This window comes from Taeniopygia guttata, chromosome 7 (assembly GCF_048771995.1).
Source record: "Taeniopygia guttata chromosome 7, bTaeGut7.mat, whole genome shotgun sequence".
Lineage (NCBI taxonomy): Eukaryota > Metazoa > Chordata > Aves > Passeriformes > Estrildidae > Taeniopygia > Taeniopygia guttata.
The window spans coordinates 34,495,836-34,513,542 of NC_133032.1; the positions used below are offsets into that span (position 1 = coordinate 34,495,836).

Here is a 17,707-nt window from a genome sequence, read left to right on the forward strand (position 1 = left end):
AATTCTTAGAGGAAGGAGAGTTACTGGTCAACAGGAGGTTAATTTCCCTATAGAATTAATAAATTAAAAAAAAAAGAAATAGAAATTTTAAGTTTTCATTTTGTTCTTAGTATTATCAAACTCAAATGAGGGGTTCTGGATAAAAATGGAGGAAACACCTAAATTCCCTCCTTCATTAGTTAAAAATTGAATATTATGAATAATTCATTGGTTAACATTAAATAGAACCCCAGTCCTGTGTCCGGGGCTCAAGTTGTCATGATCCCTTTCTCCTGGCTGCTATCACAAAAGTAATAACCCTGGATTTTACCCTTGCAGCCTATTCCAAGGACCTCCACCAAATAAAAGAGAAAGTAAAATGAGTCAGCAAGAAAAGAAATACCACCCACTAAAGCAGTAGCTAATATAAGTTCCTGAGTGGTTATGTCAATGTTTGATGTGCTTGACAATTTAACGACTCGTGTTTTACTTAAATAAAAATGATAAATGGCAGGCCTAACCTGGAGGAAAGAGAAAGCTAGACATTACAGTTTGCTCCAGGAAAAAAAAAAAGTCAGTATTCATTGTAATAATTTGCATAATCCCAGGAAACAGAAAATAAAGGTGAATAAACTGCATTCAGCATTGCAATAATCTCCATGTTAAATAAATCAGTATTGACCAAATAAAAATTTTGCAACACAATAAGAAACACTCTCCCTCCCCATATAGGACTTTTTTTCTTCGTTTAAAAGGCAAAATAATGTTTTGAGTTTGGTTTTTAAATTTTTTTACAGTTACCTGGGCATTTTAATTCATCTGTATAATCTCCGCAGTCATTAGACCCATCACAAATCCATTCTGGCAGTATACAGAGGGAAGTTGAATTACAGCTGATAAATCCTGAAGATTTTATCCCAAGTTTATAGAAGTAAGCACAGTTTGTATTATCTGGAAAGAGACAGAAAATTACCACACACCTGACACAGCCTGAGAGCCTCAACATTTAATTTTCACGTTGGGCTCGAGGAGCCCACGCAGGTGTTGGAATCCCAAGCAGCAACACCCAGGAACGAACTACTCCATAACAAGGAATAATCAGGGAGCAGCTGCTGGGAGGGAGCACAAACACAAACTCACTGCAGTTCTTTTCATCCGAGGCATCTGCACAGTCAATGATCTGGTTGCACTGCGCTGATTTCCCGACGCAAAGCCCATCTGCACAGCGGAATTCTGCTGGGGCGCACGCCGAGTCTGCAACATATGGTTATAAAGGATGTAAATTTGTGTGCTAAACACACTCTTCAGATGCACATCAGACACATGATGATGCTTAAGCCCTCTGCCTTTTGGAATGAGGCATTCAGAACACACTGTACCTTCCAGCAGACATATGATTTGGAGTTTATTACACCTTCTAAGTTGCTAATTTTTTAATTTATTTTTTTAGCCTAAGAATGTGTCTAGGTAACTTGATTCATTTTGGGATTATCAATCGTCCCGGTTTTGCACAATTGCAGATTTCCCTTGGTGGCTGCTATTTGTGAAAAAACTGAGAGCTACAAGAGAACTGTTTTTTTTTCTTGTGGAGAAGTCTCCATAATGTTAACTAGAGTGACTTCTCTCCCTAAATGAACTGAAGAAAGACTTTTCTAGAAGTCGTAAACTTACTGAAATTTTAGGTTTTGTTTCTTTACATTGCCAGTGGGAAAGAAAAGGTTGTGGGGGGAGGAGAAGTGTTCTGAAGGTTCTGTTCTGATTCTTATTACTCTTTCTTTTAGTAACTATTAATATTCTTTTTCTTTATACCTTTTTAAACTTTTGAGCGTGATTTGCCTTTCTTCTAACCCTACCTCACAGCAGGAAATGAGTGCATTGGTGATTGGCCAGCACTGAACCCACCACACTCATTGGTTGGCTGAAAATCTCAAAAGTGGCAAAATCTCAAATTAGCGAACCAAACCACTACATGAAATTGGTGTTTCCTCCTGGTTTCAAACTGAAACTTCCACATCATCATTTGAAGGAGGAAGAAGCATTTTCAGGATAGTCCATGAATGTCTCAGATTTATTTCTTCTAAGTCCAGCTTGGGGTTCTTGCCTATTGTTTTTCCCTCTACTTATATTTAGATAAATGGTTAAAAATAATTTGGTAACTTAAAAAAATGCTTGTTGCTACAGGTATTTAGCTTTTAGTTATAAATCTTGTGGAATAATATCCCCGCCAACCTTTCTGAATTGTAACTAAGGATTTGTGTGGTTGGCTTGCTGGTCTATATGCACTGGCTGTTGCATGGATAAATATATTCATGTTAAAAGATATAAATCAAAACACAATTCTGATATGAAGAGGAGAACAATTCTAGGAAGCTTTTCAAAGGCCATGCCCACTACCATGCATCTGAGAAGCAGAGAAATAGAGCATTTCCTCCTTCAGAGAAGAAGCACATGCGGAGGAGAAATCATCATCTTTCAATATGTCTGCGGTACTGTTACTCTCTCATTACTTCACAGAAGATACAGCACCTGTATTTTATATTTTATACATATAAAACATTAAATATTATATGCATAATGCATATGTATATTTTATATTTTATAGCCAAAACCACTCTCCTTCTAGAAGACTGTAGGTGCAAACCAAAATCAGCCTTTGCATCAATCCCATCATATGATTAAATCAAACGTTATTTTCCAGCTACTCCTATTTGCATAATGAGTATTTACAAAGCAATATTCCGAAATCGCCTTGGAAATAAAATGCCATTTACCTTTGCAGTCAAATTCATCAGAGTTGTCACCACAGTCATTGGCACCATCACAGACTTTGTCACTGGGAACACAGCGGCGATTGGAGCATGGCTTGAAGCCCTTCCGACAGCCTCTGTTTTCTGGGAAGTTAAATACCAGCTCATGATTGGATTGACACCTCATGAAAACAGCCTTACCCTCAATCTAAACAAACGTTCCAGAACAATATTTTAATTGATGATGCATTCCAAGCTATAGGGAAAAAAAAAACTTCATAAATTGTTTATCTATTATGCAGCATAACTTGGACTGACAAAGGGATAAAGAGCAATAAATGAAAGAATGATGAGAAAGAATGACCAGAAAAAAAAGAAAAAGGGTGGCCTAATTCCCAGCTTTCATTACCTTGGTACAAAATGCCCATGTACTTTAAATGCATTTGTTTTGACACACTTGTTTGGGGAGAATGTTTGCATGTGGCATCACAGAGACTGAAGTATACCAAATTTGGCCTAAACCAAAACAGGAATAAATGGAGAACAAAATAACAACAAATATTAGCAGAGAGGTTTTAGGATTTCTGAACACCAATAACAACAGCGTTCTGCTCAATAACACTATCGAAGAATGTATGAATTTTACATATAATGATATGTTTGAAAATTCAGGTCTGATTTACTAAAGCACTAATTATTGCAGAAGTCACAATAATAATGTTCACTGCATTTGTTAATCAAAATAATGATTCCATTATTTTGATTAACTAATCAAAATGTTCTTTATCAGATTCAGAAAGCAACACCCTGTATATGACCTAGTGCATGAAAGGACCCCAGTTCTTTCTGTTTTTTTCTCCAATGGGTAGAAAAATATTTGGGACAGTTGATTTAAATGAGGCAAGGTGTTCATTGTCACAATGCAAATTAAAAGAATGTCCTTCATAAAATTATGTGGCAAATCCATGGAAAGACAAATTGCTGGTTCTCAGAATCACAGAATCATGTACTGGGTTTGAAGGGACCTTAAAAATCATCTCCTTCCACCCCACCCCACACCTTTCACTATCCCAGGCTGCTCTGGGTAACAAATTTTGTATTTATCAATCTATAAATTTAATAACTAGCATTTATATATTTTACATTACTGTACAACAGGGTATCTTCCATCTTTAAAAAGTAGTTAGCCATGTTTTTCTTTATTTTAGTTCTAGACAGAAACATGAGAACATTTTAGATACTTTTTGTTAAATATGTCAGTTGATATATGAAGATTGGAAGGAAAAGACTTTTTTCCATGGTAATTTTTTCCATGTCATGTCAAGGTTTTCTCAATGTGTGTTGGCATTTTCTTCCTGGGCATCGTGGCCGAGCAGTTGGTATGAACAGGAGGAAGAATCAAAGCATGTATAACACCAAAATTACAACAGGAAGGTGGAAGATCTGGAAATACCCACCACAGTAGAAAAGTTTCTCATCAGACTTGTCCTTACAGTGAGCAATGCCATCACAAGTCAGCTGATAATCAATGCATTCACCATTCCCACATTCAAACTCTGAATAGATGTTGCAAGTAGAATTTTTACCTAAAAATAAACCATGTTAACATGTAATTTTTAAAAGCTTTTACAACTAGTGAAAATGAGAAAACATGCTGGCTGCATTTCAATTTTGACCTACATGAATTTTGAATTTACGGTTTTGGGTACAAAACAGTAAAACACACCATGGCATCAGAACTTTAAAGCTTCTACAAAGAGAACCTGTAAAAGAAAATACAATGACAAATATCCATGAAGGAACATGTTGTGAAACTATTCACAAGAACTAATTCTGATAAGATAAGAACCGTGGAACTACTGTGCTCAGCTTCCTTCTACTCACCTGTGCCTTCCCAACCTCCAGCTTGAATTATACAGTGTAAACCCCAAGGCAGAAAACCTGCTGCTTCCATTTTACTTTTTTCTTTTATTCACAAAAACCCTCCCCTTCTCACCTAGTAGATGTTTTATATATTATTTTAGAAGACAACCAGGTTCACATTTAAAATTTTTGTCTTTTACTTAAGAAACAATAGCATTTCACAAATTAGACACAAAAATTTGGTCATGAACTTCAGGATAAGTCACACATCTGCTTCATGAGCATGGTTCTAACCAAAATATCAAAGTGAAGAGAAATGGGGAGCATTTAGGACAACTCAAGAAGAAGAACAATGGGGAAATGATATCCAGTTGTTATGCTTCTTTCTTGTTTCCATTATAATCACTTCAGCACAAATTCAGGAAGAACCCATGTCTGCTATATGCAATAGCCAAGCCAATATAAATTGAAAGTATTTCTTGATTTGATTGATACATGTAGAAAATGTGCTGAATACAGATTCTGAACAAGGTGAGATCTGGTCTTGAATATGATTTATTTAGTCCTTTATATTTGAAGAATTTTTATCTCTTTTCCTTCCATTTTCTAGCATTGTAAGAACTTATGGAGAATAATTACCAATTACATTTTTAATTCATCTAGTTCAGCATCTTAGACTACAATCTTTAGAAAAAAATGAAAAGAATAAAAGTATATATAGTATAACCTGCCCACAGTTTGAGTTTAACTGGACACCCTTGTAGAGATTGCTTCAAAATCCATCTTGCAGAAACAAAGAATTTTTAATGCCTTTCAAATGGTTTCTTTGATGACAAGTAAGTAGTCAGAGTAGTCATTACCCCTATCATCATCACTCCCTCTTAGAATTTCACTGAAGCTTTGTCTCAAGACTCTTGACTGGCACTAAGTTATACAGCCTAATTACACTGTGAAAGGACAGTTAATTCCTTTTCTCAGCTGGAATTGCTAACTTTCAATTTTATTGAGTATCACTTGCAATTCTGTTATGAAGAAAGGAACTTTTGATCTCAAAGCTAAACTCTACTCTGTCTTGTTTCCATCCTTTCTGTGCTACTCTACCCCATCATTTAATGTCTTTTTTTTTCCTGATTGCTCAGATCAACATTTCCTGCAAAAACTCTACAGAACATTTTAGAAGATTAAATCTTATTTCATGTCATAGATGACAATTTAAACATGGTTTTACCTCAGAACAATTTTAAGAGTTGTGATGCATTTGGAAAATAGAAATGCCATATAAAATAAATGCCATAAAATAAATTGTTAGGCATGTGAATTAATCTGCTGAACCTCTCTCACTTCCACTGCCAATCACTGGTTTGACAACATAGAGATAGGTGAGAAAGTACTTTAATTAAGGTTCAACTTCAGTAGCTTATCCCACATAACCCTAGGGAAGGATACATACAGATAATTTTATCTCAGCAGTAATTGTGATAAATACATAAATATCCTATTAATAAGAAACAGTATCCCACTACCATAACAGAAGTTTAAGGAGAGTATGAACACTTTTTAATCCCCAAAAGACTTACAAGGCAAAAGAGTTAAAAACCTGGTTTATACTGAATTGCCAGATCAATTTTTTCAGTATACAGAAGAAATAAAATTAATGGCTTGGGCCAACTGTCCTATGAAAGCCAAGTGCATCACAGCACAGAAGAGCATTGTGTCAGCCACCATTACTTACTCACACATCTGTTATCATCTATCAGGACTCTGTCCCCTCTGCACGAGCAGTTCACTCTTCCGTCAGGCGTCAGAAGGCACAAATCATGGCAGCCTCCATTCATTTGTGCACAGGGAGATAACTCACCTGGAAGACAAACAACAAGAGATGACCTCTTATTTTATTAAATTTGCTTCAATGGCCAATGTCTTTGAGAGAGCAGAAGTCACCATATCTCAGATTCATGGGCAATTGATTTGGGTTTTATCAGTCAGATGAAAATGTCAGCATCCCTCAGATGCTGGCATGCTAAAGATAAACAAACACCTGGAAAATAATAATTTTAAAAACCTTCAGCTTTCAAAACTCCAGAAATTTGACAGGGAAGTATTTAACTGCTATCCCCTGAGCTCAGTGCCCATAGCAAGACATTATGAATAATGTTTATTTATTTGGTGTCCGGGGTTGTAAGATATGCATGTATTCTATTTGCTATCTGTTAGAGGTGGGGCAGTTCTCTTCTGCTCATTGGGCAGTTTTCTTTATCTCTTCCACAATCAATCTTCTCTCCAGGAGATATCTTCTGTTCATGGGCCATTAATTATTAATTATCTTCTGTTCATGGCCAGTGAGTGTCCCTGCATGAGGTGATAAAATTACATCATCCCACTGGGAGATGCTCCACTCAGGGGAGGAGCCAAGCATTCCTACATGGATACAATCTGAGGTCTGGAACACCACAGCAGTCTTTTCCCACTGCATTCCCAGAGGAGCAGCTTTATTTTACTGGATTCCCAGAGGAAGACCAGGCCCATCTACATCACCCCTGGAGCTTCAGAGGAAAACCACTCTTCTCCAGGATCCCTGCTGCAACAGAGCCATAGCAGGAGGGCTGCAGCCACCATGGAATGGCACTGCTGCCACCACCCTGACCCACAGGGTGTCAGGTCGTATTCTGACTCTATCAGTGGTGGGTTTTTTTTTTTTTTTGTTTGTTCTTTTTTTGTTTCTACTATTGCATTTGTATTTAAATTTTCCTAGTAAAGAACTGTTATTCCTATTCCCATATCTTTGCCTGAGAGCCTCTTAATTTCAAAATTATAATAATTTGGAGGGAGGAGGTTCACATTTTCCATTTCAAGGAAGGCTTCTGTCTTCTTTAGCAGACACCTGTCTTTTCAAATGAAGACACTTGGGAAAAGGTTGTACCCCATCTTTTATTTAAAGAGAAACACCACATAAACTTTTTACTCAGCTAAAACGAAGTAAAATCCCTGAAATGAATGATATTGCCATTAAGAAAATTGCTTTGTAGCTTACAGCTGTTGGTGTCGTTGGCAACAGCGATGATTCCCATGGGCTGGTGCGGGATGTCGGAGCGGAGAACTTTGGTGTCTCCTCCCGTGTATTTGCTGGAACGCAGGATAGCTCTCCTCACTCCATCTGACCAGAAGATGTACTCGTCATACACAGCCAGGCTGAGGAAGGTGCCTGGGCCAGACTTGACAATGACCTAAAATGCAAAAGTGCAGAAAAGGAACAAGAGAGGAAGTGCTGTCACTGAATGAGAGGATTTTAAAGTGCAAACTGTGACTACCATCACATTAGGCAAAACACTTAATATTTTATACCTGCAGCACCTGGGGAAATGAGATAACAGCACTTAAAATGTGTTAAAAGGATGCCACAGGCATCCAAATTTCAGAAAACAAGACATCTGTTCCTTAATTTAAAAAATCACAGTTTATCTAAATGTACCTGCAAAAATACCTACTCAACACTTTACCTGCTTAATAGCTCCAACAGAAAAGAGATCTTCTTTCAGCATGGCTCAAAGTCTAAAAATTCAATCTTTAGGAACCAAAGTTTTTCATTCTTTAGGAACTGAAGAGCTTTAGATCTGAAGAGCACTCACCACATCATCACATTAGAAACTTGACCCTAGACAATAAATATTTCATGTTTCCCAATTTAGGACAAAAAAAATCTCACCACGGTAATAACTAATTTAAAACCTAGAAGGAAAAATGAATTGAGGGTCACTATACAATAAGGTTTGAAAAAAAATTCTAGAAATACAATTAATTTGATCCTAATCCAAACCATGGCTCCTTTAAAATATTTGCATATGATATTTCTTTCCATATATCAGAATTAAAAATTTCACATGACCAGTTTCTCTTCTGAAGTATCTGAAGAATTTATACCAGTTTTTTTAGTTGAAAGTTTTATTTTGGATGAACAGAATTACTGGAAGGGGGTTAACATTTCTCTATTAGATAATGGACATAAATAACACTCTTACTATTTTTATTGAATTGTGTTCTAGGTTTCTATGTGAAAAAATAGTAAGTTATGTATAAATATAAAGTGGAAACAGTTCTCACCCAGGTTGTGAAAAAAATAAAAACCCTGTGTCTATGTGCTACTTATCATAGGGAAATTGGGACAAAACTAGAAAAATAATATCTTTTAACATATCTACTTAGATCATCATGGTTTTCCATCTGCTTTGTGTGCTTTATCCCCTTTCCCAGAGGGAGTTTATAGCAACAATGAGATTTCATGAAAATCTCCATGAATCAGCAATACTTTGTGCTTGCAAGGGGATGCTGTGTGACAGCTCTTTAAAAAAGGCTGGAATGAGAATGGAATAGTAATAGTCAATCCCATATTTAATTATTAAAAATTTCATTGTGGATGTGTAGGAAGTCTTTCCATATAACAAATGCACCTACTATACAGGACATCCAAATTTCATTTTGTGAAACAAAAGCCCCCAGTTTTGATACTGTGCCTTGGAGACTAAGAATGTGCCCCAATTCTGCAGGATGCAATACCAAGGGATGCTCCAAGTTTGTTCCCACCTGTGCCAGTTCAGGGTACCTCAACAAACTGCTAACATAAATAATTCTAGTCCTGTGCACAGGAGCATTCCTGTCCATGTTTAAATTCACTTATACAGACAGAATGTCAAAATTGTTTACATTAATCAGATAATTATAGCAAATTCTGCTTCATTATGCACATCATGTATTTCTTCATATTTTAAAGAGAGTTGGACAGCAAACCATTTTACCCAGGAAAGATTTTTTCCCCATGATAAATATCCCAAAAAACCCCAACTTTTCTCTACCCAACATTTTTCCAGAGCAAAAAGTATTAAAAGATAAATGAGAATAAATTAATGGCAAAGGATTTCCTGTCTAATTGTGCACATTTCCACTAAGACACTTTTCCACTTTTCATAATACACTCTTAAAACCTTTCCGTATTCATATCCAGACATTTCAGGGGGAAAAAAAATTTAAAATAATGTATGTTTCTCAAAGATCTTTATGAAATCTGGCCATGCAGATTTTGCAGCCCCATCTTCTTCTCTGTGATAGTGTGAAACTGTCCCAGTTGGAACAATTCTATTGTTAAAACCAGGACAAATGCACTGCCCTGCTCAGCTTTTTGTGCTGGGGAGCACTGTCCTAATTTATCTCAGATTGTAACAATAGACTGTAAATTCACCACAGAGCTGATCATTGCTGTTTGGCCTTGGGAGAGCCTAGATCCAAATGCAGTGTCACAAAACCAAGTGTTTTTTTCACTATTGCTCATTGTATCTAATTTCCTGGAGTCACTGTATTATGCCACAGCCCTATCCAAGGACATTGGTTTTATTCAAACAACCAGAATAAAGACTTCACATTTCTATCAGCTTTTGGCCACCTTTACAGCCCTTTGAAATTCTAACTTATATAATAACACTAAAGTTGTGACCATTTTTTATTTCTATTTCTATTTTTTTTATTTCTATTTTTTAAAGGCTAAATTTATACTAAAACTTGCAACAACCCAAGTACGATTTTAAAACTTTAAGGAATCATGAAAAGACATCCCTACCATCCCTTCCACCTGTAAGAGGGGAAGTCAGACACGTCCAAGAGCACATTCCATGTTTTAATACTAAATGATACCAAAGTTCAGTTACAGAAGATATTTCAAGCTCCAAGTAACAGATGAAAATTTTTCTCTGATTTCTCTGGTTTTTCATAAATGCACAGCCAAACCTAAAGCCTGCACTTCTGCTGTAGACTGAAGATGTCTGATAAAATTTAATTGAATAAAACAGAAGTTGAAACACCAACTGTGGAACTTCTTGAATTGTGTTAATACAGAAATTCAACAGAATAAAAACAAACACCCTAGAAACTGGAAGTTACAATTACTGGCAGGTTGCATTTACATGAAGGTTATAATTACCAGAAACACCTCTAAACCCATATTGATATTAATAATCACCTATAGGCTTACAAAATTATAATTGAGAACAAAACATTCCAACCTGGATGTTAAAAAAATATCTGTTTACAGGAAGTTAATAATGTTTCTTCACACTGAAGAAGAAAAGGAAAAATAAATCAAAGTAGCTCATGATTTATTAGAAAAATAAGTCCAAAACTTGAAATCAGCTATATTTGCTGTTGGCTCCATTTCTGTGTTCATAACAAAAAAATGTTGTTATTAAAGCACTAAGCAGCTAAAACCAGGTGTGGCCATAATATTAAACCCAAATATGGGCAGGAGATAAAATGGAAGAAAATGGGAAATAATAATAATAATAATTAAAAAAAAAAAATTTCTGTTTTTTAAAACAGAAGATCTCACAGAAAAGAATAAAAAAAAGTTAAAAATCCAACCCCCAAAAAACTTCATATCTTCTAAGCAATAAGAAGGAACAATAGTAACAAAAAAATCTTCCAAACTTGAAAGAGAATTCCTGAAACCAAATACTGGTATCAAAATATCAGCTCAACAGAAAAATCAATAAGCCTTTACAATCCACTTTAAAGAGTCAGTTCAATATTGCTAAATGATTTTCTACTAATTCATTGCATTAGATTATTGTGGTGAGCAGAATGAAGAAAGAAACTGGTATCTAGAAGGAAATTCATTACATTACCATTAGCCTTTCATGTTCTGCTACCCAATTTCTACCCTTGTTAACCTATCTGAAAGCAGAGAGCAATGAAGCAGAGACACTGGGGAAAGGGAAATCTGTCTAAACAATTTCTGACAGGTGGTTGAGGCCTGAAACACCCCAAAGAATCTGAGATTACCAGAAGAGTGGACCAATCATTTCTTGCATTGATATCAGAGAAATCCAGGATCTCATCCAGCTGGACAGCACATAAGCAAAGTAAATCAGCTGCCCTAGAAATATTATTTTTCACTGGGTTAATAATAGAGTTTACAGGCTGGATTCTGGCATTGCTTGTGTCAGTAAAAATGCATCTACAGTGTGGTCAGCCACTCTGCTCAAGTGCTGCTAGAGGCCAAGCAGCCTGCTGGGCTTTTCCTTCTGCCATAACAATCCTCATCTAAGTAATGCAGGAAGAGTGAGAGCCCACATCAGTGCTTTTGACAACACAATCAGCTGATTATCCCACAACAGGTATTGGTGTCATGCACCAGAGCTCCCAAAAACCCTTCAGAAGAGCGTGCTGGACTCAGATCATTGTGTTCAGAAGGCTGTTTTTTTTTTTTTTTATTTATTGGAATGGAGAAGAAGAGGTAAATTGTCAGAAAGCCAAACCAAGAGGCAAGGTACTCAGAAAAACTGGAAGTTTCAATGTTGAAAAATCACTGAGAAAACTCAATGATCCTTTTCTTCTTGCTGCTGCAAAGTGAAAGCCAAGACCTGATTAAAAAAACAGTATTTTAGTAATGGTTTCTGTAACTAAGTGGCATCATGTCCTACTTCATGTCTGTGATGCCTATTTTGTGATGCCTTATGCAAAAATGAAGTAAAACTATTTAATCACAACTTTCTAATTACCTTGCACTTCTGTTCTGTGTTAATATGTATATAGTCAGAGAGTGAAAACTTCAGAATCCATTTGGCTGGTTTGCCAAGTTTCTGATACAGTTTCTGCATCTGAAAACATTAGTTAGCTGTGGTAATTTTTTATAGAAAGAAAAGGAAAAAGGAAAAGAACATGTCTATCCATACTGACTGTACTTCAGTTCTGCTCTTACAAACTTGGCTCTCCTATTTCATTCTGAAAAAGATTGTCGAAAAATTGTGTGGGGAACTTCTGGAAAAGATTCCAAACAGCCATATAATTTTCATTTAAGATGGAAAAAAATATTTCAAAGCTCATATATTGCATATGAAGCAGTTTTAAAAAGTTAATAGTTATCAAAGGGAGATGATGCACACTCTCTTGTAAAGCTGGGAATTGAATACAAGCCAGAACATGCCCTTCATTCATTATATCCTGAACTTTGGGAGGTACAAAATCCCTGAAATGAAGATTTCATGAAATACAAGAAATGTAGGGCTAAAGATGTTACAAATCCGCAAGCACAGATAACTGTCTTCAGCACATTCCTAGTAAAAGATCTGCTTGAACTGAAACAAAGAGAGTTTTCAAGGACCAAATTATATTCTGATGAAAGACTAGAGAGAGTCAGCATCTAGGAGAGACTAGGAGAATAGGAGAGCAATTCAATATCTGAAAATGTATAGTTAGAAAATATTGAAATAAGAATAATAAATAAAACATTGAAATAAAACAGAAATAAGATTTGACTAACACTCAATCATTACACAAAAGAAATTTTGGGCAAACTGAGCATTATTTGTATTTCAATAGTGTTAAAATTCTACTATACAACTAATATTAGAAGAAAATTAGGCAATTATTAATCTTTCTGTAACAATTTAACTTTGAAGATGCTAATGAATGTAAACAAACCTACAATGAGTATGCACAGGATTTTTGTTTTACTTACATATCTTTGTGATCCATCGTATTCACACCTCTCAATTTTTCCCAAGCTGCCATCTGAAAAGTAAAGTTTCTCTGCCCTGTGATCAATGGTGAGTCCATTTGGTGTCAGGATATCAGTGCTAATGATAACATGGGCATTTTTGCCTGAGAGGGTGGATCTCATGATGCTTGGGAGCTGCTCATTCCAGTTAGTCCAAAACATTAAGCTGTATTAAAATCAAAATAACAAACAAAACCATAAAACCATAAGATACATTTTATAATTTGATTCTCTATGAAATGAGCAACAGAGAAAAAAACCCCAAACGCATTCATAAACAACTCTGAATGGCATCTATAAATAATTGTGATAATCAATAGTAAATAAGAAAATGCAACAGCCTATAAATAAATTATATATATAAATTATAGCAGTTTTGTAGTTCATTAATTTGTATAGGAGTACATTAATTTGTATAGGAGTACAATTTTCTTCTCTTACAGATCTGTTCAATCCTGTTCCATACTAATTTACCATTAGAGAGAGATACAAGCTGTGTAATGATATAAACTTAATTCAGCTAATGTGTGTATTAGTAATATTTAACAGTGAAATTAATCTGCAGCTTCTCCCATGTTAGAGCTGTAATAGAGACCCAAGGACTGGTGTGCAGAGAGTTGATAATGGGAAGAAAAGGACCTTAATGTTCTCTGCAGGAGGCTCAGCCAGCCCCTTGTTGCTGTTAACAGTGACAGAAAATGTTATGGACCGGGCTGCTGATGGAATTCTAATTCATGGACTGACAGAACCTGCCCCTCCTCTCACTGCAATCTTCATCAGAGCTTTGGGGTTTGTTGGTGGTACCTTGATAATTGCATTTTACAATGCAGCATAAATTCTTGATTGCATTAACAGGACATGAAACCACACATGGAAATATGCTCCAGTATTCACGCAGCTTTTTACATTCAGCTAACACAACTTAAAAATAGAATTTAATATGGCAGAAATGTTCCCCAACTTCCCCAAAAGACAGAGACAGTTACAAGAAGCAGAAAAAGCAGTTTGCCTTTCTCCTAGAATTAACAGAGAGATTTAAAGTACCTCAGATGTGTAAGACACTGAAGTAAAAATAAAAATCTTCTCACACAGTATTTTTGAGAGTGGCGGGAAGGAACTAAATTAGGAACTAAACTTCTTTGCATGATTTTCTCCATTGTTACATATTTTTATACAGCACTGATTTCTGTGATAAACACATGGGCCTCTATGCTGCACACAAGAAACTCAGACTTCTTTTTGTAAGTGCTTAAATTAATTTTGGATTTTCTTTTAAACTTAAGCAGTAAGAGTGATGCTGCCTTGTGAATGCTGACCTAGGCCTGACCTAAGCCTAAAAGGCTGAGCTAAAAAATAAACTAGGAATTTATTAGGAGGCCTCAATGGATCCACCTTGGGCAGCACAAGAGCCCAGCCAGAGCTATACCCAAGATGAACCAAAATGGTCACAAAATGCCTGACCGGTCACGGGGTCTCCCACTTTTATGAGTTCTGGTTCATTTGCATATGAAAGTTAATTGCCCAATTCCAGCTTTAGATTATCAAGGCCAATCCTTCTTGTTTTTCTCTCATCAGTCCACATTGTTTGTGCTCTTGGGCCTGAGATTTGGATCATGTGTCCTTGGTCCCCCCAGCTAGAGAAAGAATTGTTTTGTCTACCTACGCTGTGCAGAGAGCTTCCCATCCCTCAAAATAAAGCACAGAACTACACAAAAAGCAGCACAGAATCTGAAAAACATAAAAGCTAAAACCTGAGGCATCTGTGACACATCTGAGAAAACGACCACTCAATAATTCGTATTTAGCTCACTTTTAAGAAAAGCAGCTTGAACATTTTTTACATTCCATGAAAATGCAATGATTATTTGATCTGAAGCATAAGAACATATAAAATATTGAATCTTGCTTCTGCAGCTTCTTTATAAGAGCAAGACAACAAAACACACCAACAATAAAACATGTTAACATTTGCCTCTTAAACGGAGCAATCTAATCAACCTTTGTAGGTTTCAGCAACATTGGCTGACTAAAAGAAAGAAGTGTTGCTTGACACCAGGCAAGAATTAGGATTTGCAGGAGAGATGTAACACCTACTTTTGGCACTCATCCAGGGCCAGCACGTGGGGATGGTCGTCCTCAGCCATGGTGATGACGGCCTCGCGGTTGAACGCCCCGCGGCGCCGCTGGTCCACGCTGTGCCTGGTGATGGAGGACGTGGTGGAGCTGGTCCAGTACAGAGTGTCCCAAGCTCTGTGATAAGCCAGGCCCTCCACCGACCCGACATCTGCAAGATACGGTGACAGACAGAGCAAATCAAACTCCTGCTAACGGGTTGGTTTTGTTTTTCCTCAGAGCTGATCCTGCAGACTCGCAGGGTTCCGTTATTTCAGCTTATTATTATTTTTATCATTTCTTCTGTTTGTTTTTATTGTAATCAAAATCTTATAATTATCATGAATTTAAATTAAAACAACAGAGAGCAAGACTACTGTTAATAACACTTTACTATATTTATCAATTCTAACAATCATTAAACCACTACATTTTTAAACATGTATTACCACTACAGTATCCCCAGATAACACTTCAGCAATAACAGACATTTATTCAAGACAGTAATTATTAAGTCTCATCTTCAAATATCATTTAAACCAGGTCTTGGCATTTTTTCAATAGTTACTTGTATTATTTAGTAGCATCTCTCAATGTATTTTGTAGCACAGACATGCTGCACTAATAGGGATCAAAGTACCCTGTTGTTAACAACTGTATTGGCTTTTGCTAAACACCTGAAAATTACTGGAAAAATACCAACTCTGAAGGCCTCGGCATCAATATATAATTTTAATAAGCCATGACACCACACTCATTCATTCAACAGAAAAAACCTGTAAGCTAGGAAAAAAAATATATTAATAAGCAACTAAAACATATATTTAATGCTCTGAAAAGATAAATTGTATTTAATCCCAATATATAAAAGTGACAGACTATGAGAAATAGGAATAATTATTTCCTACCAGTATTTGTGAATTACTACAGAAATATGTATGTTGATAACTTCACTTATTATTTTGCCAGCAACAAATGTTTTTAGACCAGAAGGTTCATGCAGCTTATTAATGAGCTACAGAAGGCAAAAATCTAGAAATATTAGCATTATATTATGTTGGCTATTACAATTTACATTCAGCTTGCTGAAAGATGCAATTTTTACTATGCAGTTCATATATACAGAACAAAAAGTCCCAACAAGAGGTCGATCATTTTGAAAGGGTAAATACTGAATCAAATTTCAAGGCAAATAAATCAAAACTATGAGGCCAATAATGATGCATCAGTTTTTAGTATTTTTCTTATTAAAGCATTTGGCCATCTTCTGGTGTCACATTTTGTGACATATTTGTGGAGAAGTAACAATGACTTGTGTTCAAGAAGAAACAACAGAAAAAATAAATGAGATACAACTCTTAAAGAGAGATGAATAGGTGGAAAAAATAATTTGCCCACTTATGAAACATAATTTATGAAACAAACCCCATGTACTTTCAGCTCATCTACAAGTAACTCAAAATACTGAAATATAGTGAAGGTTTTAGAAATCACTCCACTGAAATTCAAAGACAATCAGTTCTTTCAAATATCGTAACAGAGATTTCCATTAAAATTATATGCTGAATCCAAATTCAAAACTACATACAATTCCCTAAACGAAAATAAATGTTCTTAGATATATAATTTAAGTATTAGGTTTCTCTGTGTGGAATCATAACTTGGTCTTAATAGTCCTTATGGGTCCCTTCCAACTTGGATATTCTGTAAGTCTATTAAAAAATGACAGAGGTATTGACATTTTCTGACCACTTCTATGCTGCATTTATAATGAACAAGCCATCAAACCATTTATTGCTCTTCATTTCTAAGATGACAGAAAAATAAAAAAAAAAAATTCCTGGTGTAACCTCTTGAATTTCTATCAATTTTAGGTTTGTTTCTGGTCTGAGTCTGTCAAGAAATTTGAGAGCAAACTGATTACAGAATATAGTCCAAAACTTTTCTCTAGCAGACAAAAAGTAATGATGTTGTTCCTGTCACAGCGAGATGTAATCAACTAAAACACAGCTACAGGGATGAAAGTGCTCTTCAATACCGGATTTCTTGTTTTATGAGTAATTTCTGTACTAAAGAGGTAAAACTCAATTTTCCCACGGGTATCAGAAAGCAAAGTTCCCCCTTCTTACATCATACTGCATTTCCATGTTTAGGCCTGGGAATGGTGACAGAAGGTGGTTTCATTTTAAGTTTATAAAACGTTTATAAAATGGTAATTTCTAAATTTTTAGATAACAACTAAATGGAAAGTTATAGCATGTATGGAGACAAGCAAACATTTAGCACACAGATGAAAAATCTGTTAATAAATTATCTAAAATGTTCAGTATTGCAAAAAAAACCTTTGCCCTACAAATTGTTTAATACATAATTGAAAAAGAAAAACTCAGAGTAAAAAATATGCTCTTACGAAAAAAAAAAGGAATCACAAGAATTCAATTGCTACAAGATAAGAAAAAAAATAATT

At 35.6% G+C, this 17,707-nt stretch overlaps 1 protein-coding gene across 4 annotated transcripts in view; it reads right to left on the reverse strand.

Annotated features, from left to right (window-relative positions):
- LRP1B (LDL receptor related protein 1B) overlaps positions 1 to 17,707 on the reverse strand; it is a 630,666-nt gene that overhangs the window by 114,371 nt on the left and 498,588 nt on the right. For all 4 annotated transcript variants that reach the window (XM_041717598.2, XM_032749504.3, XM_072931733.1 and 1 more), the window contains 8 exons: positions 15,223 to 15,412; positions 13,090 to 13,294; positions 7,621 to 7,813; positions 6,322 to 6,447; positions 4,184 to 4,312; positions 2,751 to 2,870; positions 1,120 to 1,233; positions 781 to 930 (listed from right to left, as the gene is read on the reverse strand). In XM_041717598.2, coding sequence (XP_041573532.2) covers positions 781 to 930; positions 1,120 to 1,233; positions 2,751 to 2,870; positions 4,184 to 4,312; positions 6,322 to 6,447; positions 7,621 to 7,813; positions 13,090 to 13,294; positions 15,223 to 15,412 — 1,227 coding nt within the window. The remainder of the gene's footprint in view (positions 1 to 780; positions 931 to 1,119; positions 1,234 to 2,750; positions 2,871 to 4,183; positions 4,313 to 6,321; positions 6,448 to 7,620; positions 7,814 to 13,089; positions 13,295 to 15,222; positions 15,413 to 17,707) is intronic.